The sequence below is a fragment of the Cynocephalus volans genome, chromosome 3 (assembly GCF_027409185.1).
Source record: "Cynocephalus volans isolate mCynVol1 chromosome 3, mCynVol1.pri, whole genome shotgun sequence".
Taxonomy (NCBI): Eukaryota; Metazoa; Chordata; class Mammalia; order Dermoptera; family Cynocephalidae; genus Cynocephalus; species Cynocephalus volans.
Genome location: NC_084462.1, coordinates 77,349,979 through 77,362,279, shown reverse-complemented (window position 1 = coordinate 77,362,279; position 12,301 = coordinate 77,349,979). Strand labels below are relative to the sequence as shown.

General features: G+C 32.3%; 1 protein-coding gene across 4 annotated transcripts in view; it reads right to left on the bottom strand.

Moving 5' to 3' along the window:
• VPS13C (vacuolar protein sorting 13 homolog C) overlaps positions 1–12,301 on the bottom strand; it is a 172,241-nt gene that overhangs the window by 129,612 nt on the left and 30,328 nt on the right. For all 4 annotated transcript variants that reach the window (XM_063091557.1, XM_063091558.1, XM_063091559.1 and 1 more), the window contains exons 6-13: positions 11,337–11,446; positions 8,834–8,893; positions 6,289–6,348; positions 5,514–5,594; positions 4,591–4,648; positions 2,697–2,824; positions 1,181–1,287; positions 291–462 (exon numbers count right to left, since the gene is read on the bottom strand). In XM_063091557.1, coding sequence (XP_062947627.1) covers positions 291–462; positions 1,181–1,287; positions 2,697–2,824; positions 4,591–4,648; positions 5,514–5,594; positions 6,289–6,348; positions 8,834–8,893; positions 11,337–11,446 — 776 coding nt within the window. The remainder of the gene's footprint in view (positions 1–290; positions 463–1,180; positions 1,288–2,696; positions 2,825–4,590; positions 4,649–5,513; positions 5,595–6,288; positions 6,349–8,833; positions 8,894–11,336; positions 11,447–12,301) is intronic.

Below are 12,301 nucleotides of genomic sequence, written 5' to 3'. Positions count from 1 at the left end.
CTCTTTCAGAAGGAGAGAAGAAATCTAGGGTAATTAGAGGGGGAAAGGAGAGGGGAATGGTGAGAGGTTAGACAAGCGGCATAAAGAATAAGTACAATCTGTAACAATATATATGCTAGTAATATTGATCAATATATGTCAACGTTGAACCCAAAAAAAATGATTCAATAAACATTTTGATTCAATAAAAAAATTTTTAATTATATTTTGATTGAAATTAAATGCAGAAGAATTAATATTAAAGGATGATTAGAGAAATAATAACTCTCACTAATATATGCAACACATACTTGAATTTGTTTCTGCGTTTCTTCTGAGACTTTAGTCTGGGTTAGCTTGTTTTTGTAGGCGATTTTATAATTCTTGACTAACTGCCTGTGCTTTTTAATGTTACTCCATGACCACATCTGTGTATACCTTCTTATATGAACTTCAAGAACAGAATCAATTGCATATTTCCACCTGAAAATCAAATTTTGTTAATGCATATTTGAATATAAAGGTTGTAGAAAAAGCAGAAAAACAGCTTTGACTTTTTAGATCTTACACTGTTAAATTTTTTGTTCTTAACTATTTTCCTGTAAAAGCTCAGCAATAAGATTTCAATTCCCCAGTACAATTCTCTGACTTAAATAGATTAAGATATAAGAAAACCCTTCAGGGCCGAGCCCGTGGCGCACTCCGGAGAGTACGGCGCTGGGAGCGGCGACGCTCCCGCTGCGGGTTCGGATCCTATATAGGAATGGCCAGTGCACTCACTGGCTGAGTGCCAGTCACGAAAAAGACAAAAAAATAAAATAAAATAAAATAAAATAAAACCCTTCAGAAAGAGGGTATGCCAAAGCAAAATCATAAAGGCACAAAACGACATGCTGTGGGAAATTAAAAGTATTTCAGTATGGTTATAACTTTGAGTCCATGCGGGTGACTAATGAACAAAAAGCTTTAGAAAAATGCTGAAAGTCTTGAATGCTAAGTTAAGAATCTGGAAGTCTATGAGCAGGAGTATAAGAAGATATGTTTACAAAAAAAGTGACATGGACATACAAATGACATCACTCTCTTGTCTATTTAAAAGAAAATGTCGCTGGACACACCTTTAAAGTTCTCTTAACTCTGAGAGTCCCTAATTATATGATTATATGTTTCTCATAATATAAAAAAACAAATCCTAACTTACCATTGTCGACTGTTGGTATGAAGTGGTAAATAAGGCTTATATTTCCTGTAAGGCGCATTTCTAACCATATAATCCACTGACTCCAAAAGATCAATCATACTTAAGTACTAGTAAAAAAAAAAAATTAAATTTATTACACTGCACACATGAATAAAGACCAAATTTTATTCTGGTTTTCAGTCTAATGAGACTCTAAATTCCCTGAACAATGTTGCCTGTTAACTCAATAATACAGTATATTTCATCAAATTTAAAACACTATAAGTTGAAACATAATTTTTAGGTTTAAGTGCAAAAGAAAAACTACTGCCAATTAAACTGTCACACCACCAATGATATACATCCTACTTTCAGATATATTAAAATGTGAAATAAATGTACATCTTTGGAACAATGAAATATGGTGTCTATTAACTGCTAACATGGACTATGCTTATTTTTAAAACTACATATTTTTCCTCTGCAACATCTTTTCAGCAGTAGCTGTCTATAAGCTGATTTTCAAAGTGCTCCAGAAAATTACTGCATACCTAAAGCAAGATAAATCTATTTAAGCACCTGTCTTATCACTAACACAGCTACTCTGTATCTGATAAACAGCTCAAATGGAGGAAAACACACACACACACACACACACACACACAGAAATAACACTACTGCAGGCAAGATGGAGAAATAAGTAAGTCTAGCTTCCTCCTCTCTAATTTTAATTAATGAAGTTCTACCTAAGGGTTACCTACCATGGTGCTATTCAGCACTTGAAATGTATCTGATGTGAATTGAAACATATAGTAATATAAAATACACTCCAGATTTCAAAGACATAGAACAGAGGAATAGGATGTAAAATATCTTGTTATAATTGTTTATACTGATTATATGTTGAAATAATAATATTTTGGAAATGTTAGATTAAACAAAATATATGATTAAAGTTAATTTCACCTTTTTCTTTTTACATTGCTAATGTAACTACTAGAAAATCTAAAATTACATAAACGATTTGCACTGTATTTTTAATTGGACAGCACTAGGCTAAAGTTCAATTAGCTAAATCTCTTGTCCTTTCACTTCCAATTCTCCAGATCTGCTACTCAAACTCTCCAAGCATATAACCATGCTTGGGAAACAAATGGAGAAAAGAAGCTGCCAACATAGCTATTGTAAAATTTAAAGAAACAATATTTAATATAAAAGGGTCTGCTCTTAAAAACAGAGGAAGGAAAAACATATTAAAATCCTCCATCAACAATTGTGAATTAAATGGAAATACTGTCATTCACTATAGTTTGATAAGATTCTCGACCATTTAAGAAAAGATCAGATAAAATGAAGAAATTTTATTAAATTTCAAATTTATTTTCTAAAAAAAAAAAAACTTTTTTTAAAGAGTCAAATCACAACATAATGAAACAAAAGAACCACCAGATCGTTACAGAAGAAATAACCATAAAGGATAAAAGCAGTCAAGATAAGGCTAAAAAAGCTGGAAAGGTCCCACTGAATCTAATCTTACCTGAGGCTTGGTCAGTTCAATGGCAATATTTTGTACTTCTATGTTCCAATCCAGTTTGGGTGTTTTGAGCTCTGTTTCTGCATAAGGATTCATGTAGAGTTTTGCAGAGGCTGATATTGGCTGGAAAACTTATATCACATGGAAAGACATTAGATATGTTTATATGTTCTTACATATGAACAATTGTAAATAATTATGAGAACACAGTTACTCTGAAAATAAAGAAAAATGATCAAAAATATGTGTAACAAAATCACTACCAAAAAAATATTTAAGCATCTACTTATCTACATAAAATCAATGTCAAGCTCAATGGTTAAAGTGGATTCTCCAACGAGGAAAGTGGAGTCCTATGATTCTAAGTAAGAAATGTACAAAAACACACACACACAATCTATTTTTGGTTATTCACAGTCTATTTAAAATTAGACTTCTCTTCCTTGCTACTAGACATTTAATAATTTTATTATTCATTAAAAATACTAATACAAGAAAGGAAACAAAATCTTCTTAATATCTGTCTTATTTAATCACTGGTAGAATTTAGGAACAGAATCATGAATAAAATCCATCCCAGAAAAAAGTGCTCACCACTTTATAATTTTCAAAACGATCATTACATATACAAGAGTACTTCAAAGAGTTGTGGAAAAAATAGAACTGAAAGATAATATGAATCCTTCCATGAACTTTTTGAAGATCCCTCACATAATATTAGAATCAGCTAAAGAAAATATTCTTGAGGTTGAAAAGTAATGTAAAAAGATATAATAGGGAAGATGATAGGGAAAAGTAAAGTGATAATTTTAAGTATGAACAGTATTAAAACTATATAAATTGTGATACCTAAGGGTAATTACAATTTGCATAAGATTATATAAAAATTTTAACTGACTTACAGGTTATTTATAAAAGGAAAATGCCTAAAAATAAATCAGTTGTGGATTTTTTTTAATAGCTCTTTCATCATTGAAACTAAATGCCTTCACTAACTGGCAGCACTTAAAAACTCTGTCATCATTAAATAGAGGTGTCTACGAACATGAAACAAAGTGCCAACTATCCTCCAGTGGCAACAGCTACAGAAGAACACAAAGAAAACAACAGTGAACCAGACTGATATGGAAGAACATGGGTATGAAAGCTGAAAACAATCAAAAAGGGGTACACTAAATAAGAACAAACCAATACCTTCTTTAGAATGAAACTAAAATGAGAAAACAGACAGAATAAAGAAATAACATAACAACTACAGTTCCTTGAAGTTGATACGACAAGCAAACAGAAAGGACATTGTTGGGTGGGAGGGGGAAGAGGGAGGAGGGAGGGAGGTTTCGGTAACGGTCCACGATAATCAACCACATTGTACATCGACAAAATAAAATTTTTAAAAAAATAAAAATAAAATAAAATAAAATAAATGAATAAATAAATAAAAGGTGAGGCTGCTAAGAAATAGAAAAGCTCACTTAAAAAGTCTCTAGAGTGGCTAATCTTAACACTGCAATAGTAACATGCTAGGGCTCAACTGAATACCAAGATGTCAGAGATTTAGTTATTTTTTAAAAAAAAAAAGAAAGGAAAGAAAGAAAACCTAAATCCTAAAACAAAGAATATGAGAACAAGGTAAGAAGAAAACCTTGAAGGTCAAAGGAGGTTAGCTGCAGGGAGTGAACTACAGCTATACGGTCCTTCTTTCTCTCATTCACCAGTAGTGTATGTGTTATAATCTATTCCTAAATAATTAGTTATAATTCTAAATGCTGTATCATAAAACTAAGGTATACAATGAATACATTCCATTTGTCAAAGTAATTTTATTAGAAAAAGTATGTTAAATTATTTAGTTACATGTTCTTCCTATAACATGAAATAAAATTTTACCATTACTTACTGTATTGATGGTTTGAGGATATATTTCTACTTGTATGAATTTCATTTGTCAGCTGATCCTAAGCAAAAAACTTGAATTATATGAAGAATGAAAAAGAACATGCACACATATTCAGCCACACATACAAAAAAACTTGTTTCTTACAGTGTCTTTATTTCCCTCTTTGTAACCAGTAGTCCATAAGAAAATACACTGAGCATTATTTACAGATATATTTCTTTAGTACAAAGATACAGAAGCAGATAATTTCTAAAATTCTATGTATCTACAAACAGCATTATAATATGGTGTTCCCCTCTGACTTTGAAACAATACATGTATACATATACATCCATGAATTGGGATCTCACTTTCTACTCAAAGGCAAATTATCTGTTACAGTATCTTTCTGAGAAATAAGAGATAGAACTTTTAAATTAACCCTCTTCAGAAAATTCAACTGTTCTTCCTTTCTCCTCTAAGTAAATAAACATGACTAAGACTGGCTTAGCACACTAAAGTTTTAAATTAATCTTTCACTATTCAGAAAATCATCACAAATGCTTAAAACATTTGCCAAGGACATGTTTTAGATCTGAAAGGTATCACCTTTCTTTACAACACTCTTAATGTAATCATTACCTTACAAAATACTACAATGTAACAAGAATGCCATCAAAATGAGTGTGAAAATCCATAAATGCAGTTTTAATTTAATAGTATAGATTGTCATCTCACTGTCTAGTGAATGATTTCACAAAGATCTTCAAAAACAAAAGTGCTTTTTTGAAGACATAATGGATTCCAAAAGATGTTTTCCACACTTCCGACTTAGTGATATACAAGTTACACAAATGACTCATATCCTGTCCTCATTAAGGACCTCTTCTGTCAAAAAAGTTTAGGGAGTATAGTTAGCTCTTTCAAGGATAAACTGAAATTACCAAGATCTGTTCCCTTGATCCCTGGTAAGACAAGCTGCAGTTTACATTCCAGTAGGCGCTAAGACTATCAAGTCGTATAAGCTATAAAAGAAAAATTAAAGAGGTCAAGCAACTAATACACTGAAATTATTAATCAATAGTAAAAAATTATTCCCACGTTCACTACTCCAAAAGGATGCAACTATCATTTTGAACTTTTGGATAAAAGAAAATAATGCAAAAATGGGGAAAAATATATCCCTGTCATAGACTTTAAGTAGAGCACTTGCTAAATTGTGCTAAGAAATACATAATCCCTCCAGCAAATATGAATGGCTGTTACCAGGGAAGGGGTGGTAGGAGAGAATTCTATGATCAACAAGGCGGGGAGAGCTACACACTAAATATCCCTCTTGTAGATTCACAATGGTTACTAGCATGCTTAAGTATTATGAAGTCCTGTAGTTTAAAACAAAATCAGACACACCTGTTTAATTATGTGCAGCTTAGTATTTTAATCGGCAGTGTTACCTGACTGAAGGATATTTTTTCTATAACATCAAATAATATCTCAATTACCTAGTACTCCGTAAAATACCATCTAGGGAAATATTAATTTTATCCAGTTTCTTCATTTGATAGGTGAAGAACCTAAATCTCAGAATACGTAAGTGATTATAGAAGGTCACATGGTAAGCAGCAGAGCTAAAACTAAACTGAAGACTTAACTCACACTCCAATGGCACGTTCTACCATTTTTTATTCTGCCAATTTTTATTCTAATATAATACAATACCTTGTATATAATTTTTTCTGCTTCATTTAATATGCATGGAGTCCAATGTTCATTTGCAGTCTAAAAGAAAAAAACAGTAACAGGGAAATGTGGTATACAGATAGTGCTCTAATATCTGTAAACTGTAACAAAATAGCTTAGAAAGAAAAGATATCCGGCTAACGTTGGCTAGTATTAGCTAACTGTTGCGGAGGAAAGAACTGGTTATGAATGAAAACAGAGAGTCAGCCTCTACACTATTGAAGAAAAAATACATTCTTTCAAAAAATCAAACAAAATAATTACTTTAAAGTAGGAGACAACCAGGACAGTATGGAAATCACACAACCATGTTTCTAGAAGGACAGCAGGGTCAGAAATGCCAAATACTAAACTTATTTAGCAGCAAGGGCATTACAGATGAAATTAAGAACAGCTGCAGTGGAGTAGTGGATCAAGAGCACAGTGGGAGGTGCAGAAAGAAACATCAAAGGTGAAAAATTCTCTCAAAAAATCTGGTTGGAAAGAAGAACAGAAAGAGAAGGCAGCAGTTAGATGGGGTCTTGGAGATATGGGGGACAGTTAAAGAGAACCTTTTTTATTTTGTTATAAAGGAGAGACTTGAATGTGCTTAAAAGTTTACAAGAAGAAGTGTGGAGAGAGAGAGGACTTGAAGATTTAGGAGAGAGAGGGAGATTGATGAGAAGAATTAAGAAAGAGAGGAAAGAAGTCAGGGAGGAAGGCAGGGAAGGAATAAAGGTTCTTGAGGACTTGGGGGAACATGAAATCCAGATCAGAGGTAGGAAAATTACTTTAGATTTAAAAGTTAGACTGTTTTTGGAAAGATAAAAGAAAGGAATGGTAGGGATACAAAAGGGGTACGTTTGCTGCTGTTGTCATTATAATAGCCACTGTAGTAGTTGACACAGGGTAAAGAACTGATCCAGAAAATGTGACAAGTGATTTACACAAACCATCATATTTAATCATCACAAAAACACTGAAAGGTAAGTACTACTGTAATTAGTAGATATAAAAAGATGAATGTAATTTACATAGAAGGAAATCAGCATGGTAATGAGTACAATAACATATTACAGGTCTTTGATAAAATATAATGAGGAGCATAAAAGAGTAGTAAATTCTAAGAGGGGAAGTAAAAGAAGAATGAAGAGGACAAGGTGATATCTCGCATAAGTATTAAAACCTAAGTATAATCGACAGGCAAAAAGAAGAGAATACTACAGGCAAATAAAACAGCAGTAAGAGTCTGAGCTAAGATAAAGAGGATCAAACACCAAGGAAACTACACATTCTTATGCACTAGTACGATGTTATCAGGCAATAAAAGGTACATAACTATTTTGTATTTTTTGTCTGCTAGAAGGTCAAAGTTAAATACTGTGCTCGCTTATAACCACTAGTGTTATTCTCTGTTTTCTGAAACAATTATCTCTCTAGCCTCCAGAACACAGATTCTCATCTCTTTAAAGGCATTATTGTATACTTTTTTAATCAAAAGCTACTTCAAATTCATTTTGAAAATAGGCAATTAACAGTATTAAACACCAGCTTCCTTGACTTCAGCTCTTTCTCATTGTTTGTGCTTTGTTCTTCAACTCGATGCTTACCTCTACTTCTCTACATGCACATATTCTTAAGGCTCCCACAGAACAATGTGGTTTGTCTCTGCTTTTCTGTTAGTCACTTCCCTTCCGTTTTTCTTCCTCTTCTTTCCCCACTGAGGCCCTCTCCATGTAACTAACCATGAGGCAAACCTATACCCAGCATGATTGATCATTCACTGCCCTTAACTTTAAAAGTATATAAATGAACGACATCTTTTTCTCTACGTAAAAAGCTAATTTAGCTATTTTTCTTCATTTATTTGCCCCAAAACATGTTTCCTACCACTTAGTTACCCATAATAGTAAAAAAAAAAAAAAGTCCAGCTTGTATATACTACAGTACTCTCTACCCTTAAAGACCTTAAGAGAAAAACAAACTACACTATACTTAATCAAAATGAATTACTTTACATGTATACTAATGACACACACACACACACACACACACACACACACACACACACACACACACACACACACACACACACACACACACACACACACACACACACACACACACACACACACACACACACACACACACACACACACACACACACACACACACACACACACACACACACACACACACACACCCAGCATAAGCTACTTGGAAATTTCATCTACATGTGCCTTGCAAGGATGTGTACATAACTCTACAGAAATTTATCTTCCCCTACTTTCCCACATGTTTTAAGATACAGCTTTTATTTCTTTCAAATTGTTTGATATTGACATTTTGGTATTTGATACATGGAATGACAAATCAAAATAATTAGAAAATGTAATAAGAGTATGGCTAAAAATGTTGAACTTCTAGAAAAGCTGTGTATAATAGCAATATTATGTAGCCATAGTTAATTTTAGGCAATTCACCCTGTGACTTCAGAATAATGTTTTACAGGCTCCACAGGAATTTTAAATAAGGCCAACATTACCAATAGACTAAGTTCTCGCAGTGTGACACCAAATGAAAGAGGCCGCCTTGGATCAGTGACCTGCCAAAGAAGAAAAAGTGACATTAAAACATACTGATAGTAAAGTTGAATCCATGCCCCACCTTTACAATAGGCAGCAGAGGGAAATGTGTTTACAAGTCAGTCACACAACACAACTGGATTTGTGGAAAAGAAAGGGGAGGAAAGCAATAGCATGGCTAGAAGTGTTATTAAATATCCATATTTTGTAGGAATAACACTTCTATGACACTAATATACTTTCCCAGTAGAACTGTTAATAGGAGAGGACTCACTAACTATGACTAAACACTTTTCTCTAGATAGTTAAAACGGGATAGTCTTTTTATGTGCCTAATTAGAGATGTTCTTCATAGATAAATTTTTAAAAGGTTTACAGATAATAACACTAACAATAAATCATTTCTAAGGCATTTAAGGTTTCCAAACTTGGAAATATGAACTGTCTCATTGAGTCTTTAATTTTCTTGAGATTTCAAAACTGCTTTGTTAGGAAAAAACTCTAGATTCTAATATTTAATTTCCTTAGTCTCTTTACCCAAAATTTGCCAATGTTAAACTTTTGCTCTATTTCTGATCTTCAATATCTAAATTATATTTACACACAGTAATGAATCCATACCACATGTGTATAGTGTCACTGTTTTAGACATCTTAAAGATGTTCAAAAGTAATATAGAATTGTTTTGGTCATGATAGAAACAAGGGATGGGGGAAAAGTATAACATTCTGAAATATAACATTATTTTACTTCTAAAACAATTTAAGTGTATATATTTATAGAATACAATGTGATGTTTCAATATATGTATACATTGTGAAATAATCAAATCAGGGTAATTAACATATCTATCACCTCACATATTTATCATTTCTTTGTGGTGAGAACATTTAAAATCCACTCTTAGCAATCAAGAAATATACAATAATTATTAACTATAGGCACTAGGCTGTGTAATAGACCACCAGAATTTATTCCTCCTGTGTAACTGAAACTTTGTACCCTTTGGCCAACATCTCCCCTTCTCCACAACACCCACCCAGCCTTCAGTAACTACCATTCTACTTTCTACTTCTATGCATATGACTTTTTTTTAGATTCCACACATAAGTGAGATAATTTGATATTTGTCTTTCTGTGCCTGTCCTATTTCGCTCAGCATCACATCCTCTAGTTTCATCCATATTGTTGCAAATGACAATTTCCTTCTTTTTTTAAGGTAAGTAGTATATACACACACACACACACACACCATGTTTTCTTTATCTATTCATCTGGTGGTGGCCACTTTGGTTGTTTACATATCTTGGCTGCAATGAACATGGGAGTGCAGATATCTCTATAACAAACTGATTTCAATTCCTTTGGATATGCACCCAGAAGTAAAACTGCTGAATCATCTGGCAATTCTGTTTTCAGCTTTTGAGGAACCTCCACACTGCTTTCCAAAATAACTGTAGTCATTTACATTCCCATCAACAGAGTACAAAGGTTCCCTTTTCTCCACAGACTGTTCCACAATAACTCTTTCACTTCTGTGATGTGTTGAGTACATTTTATTTTCCTAAGTTTGTTATGAACATGGGCATTTGAGGTAGGTTTTTAAAGTCATCTATTTGTTAAAATTTACTTTAGTGACTCCGTAAAACCAAGACATAAGGTCAGTATAAGATCGAGATAGTATTTTTTTAAAAAGAATGTATCAGGAAAGAAAAATAAATTCTATATATGTAAGAATTGCTTTCATTCAATTCAAACTTAAAGCAAATTAAAAAGAAAAAAACAATACAAATTCAGTTTTAGAAGAGATAACATTTCTAATTTCCTAGGTAAATGAAAAAATTTGAGGTTTCTTACATGTTTCAAACTTAAAGCAATACATATTAAGTCCAAAATGTTTGTTATATTAACTAAAATTAATTAAACATTTCTTAATCAACTGATGTTAAACTTTTGGTTATAAGTGAATGGTTTCTAAACATGTACACATGTGTGAGTAATTGTGGGTTTTCAATCCAACTCGATGGAATGTAAAGAGAATGGGACTATAGTCAAGTGACCAGGGTTTTTGTCCCCTTTCTGTCAACTACCATTACCACTGGTTATTTCATCGCATTTCAGAACTAATTTTTTTGTCAGTATAAAATGAAAGTTAGGTCCTTAGAGTTATAGTATTATAAATCTTAACACATAAAAAAATTCAAAAAAATAATAAAGGACAATCCACAAATCTCTTATATTAGCATCAGAAAGGAGCACATGATCTTCATGTATATTTACATACATAAATGCCCAATGAAATTAGCCTAAGACAGGAAAGGAGACATGGTAGTGTACTTATCAGAAAAAAATCAATCATGGATTTAAAAATGGGTATAGATAATCCATACATAGATAAATCAATAATATCATAAAATACACATTTAATTACTAACTTAAACCGAGTAAACTGAAATTACTTACATCATCTTCATATTTAATGTGAATGTCTGTGATTTTTACTTGTACATTTTTTATTACTTGAGTTGCCAATTTTTCCAAAAATGTATCCTTTTTGGCTTCTTTTGGCTTATCTATAAAAAACAGAAAAATATAAGCTCAAGAGTTGAAATGCTCACATACCTCATAATCAATGACCAACGGATGGCTAAGGCACTACTGAATTGAAATTACAGCCTATTCTAGTGTCTTTATTTTATTTTAGATTTATTTTAGATTCTAAAATGCATTTCCAACTTAAAACTTATTTTTGAAGTTACGTTGTAATCTAACATTCATTTTACCTTCCAAGACAGAAATCAAGTGGCAATGTGTATAAACAACACATGGCATAAGAGCATCTTTTACCTACCTTTTGAGCGATCAAGACCTTTAAAAGGTTTCTTAAAATGTTTTTTGTGCTTTTTACGTTTACGTCCTTCTCAGTGGAAGCATTTTAGTGAGAAAAGGATAAAATTCAAGTTAGCAGACTAGAGGACAGAAAAGAAAACAAGAGAATTCTTCCTGACAGCAAATTATGGTACAACTCACCTTACCTTATTCTAAACCGATCTGTTATTTCAATACAAACACAAATTCACAAACCATCTTTAGCCTAGAATAACCTTCTTTAATCTAGAAAATAGCATGGTAAGTGCAATTATACAAAAATTGGATGAAATGTCAATTCACAAAGCCATTTCTAATATTAATGACTTTACAATAAAAGTTTCACTTTAATTTGAGTATGTTACCAAAATATTGGAAATGTAGTGATAGAATATAAACCTTTCTAAGAAAGGTTTTGATAAATGTGTGGTAGGAACAAACACAGGAACACAAATGAAATAAATGAGTAAACTGCCAACAGATGACTTCCTCTGGAATGATATACCTCACAAGCAAAATTATTTAGTAACTCAAGGATATAAAGGATATAAAAGGGGCAT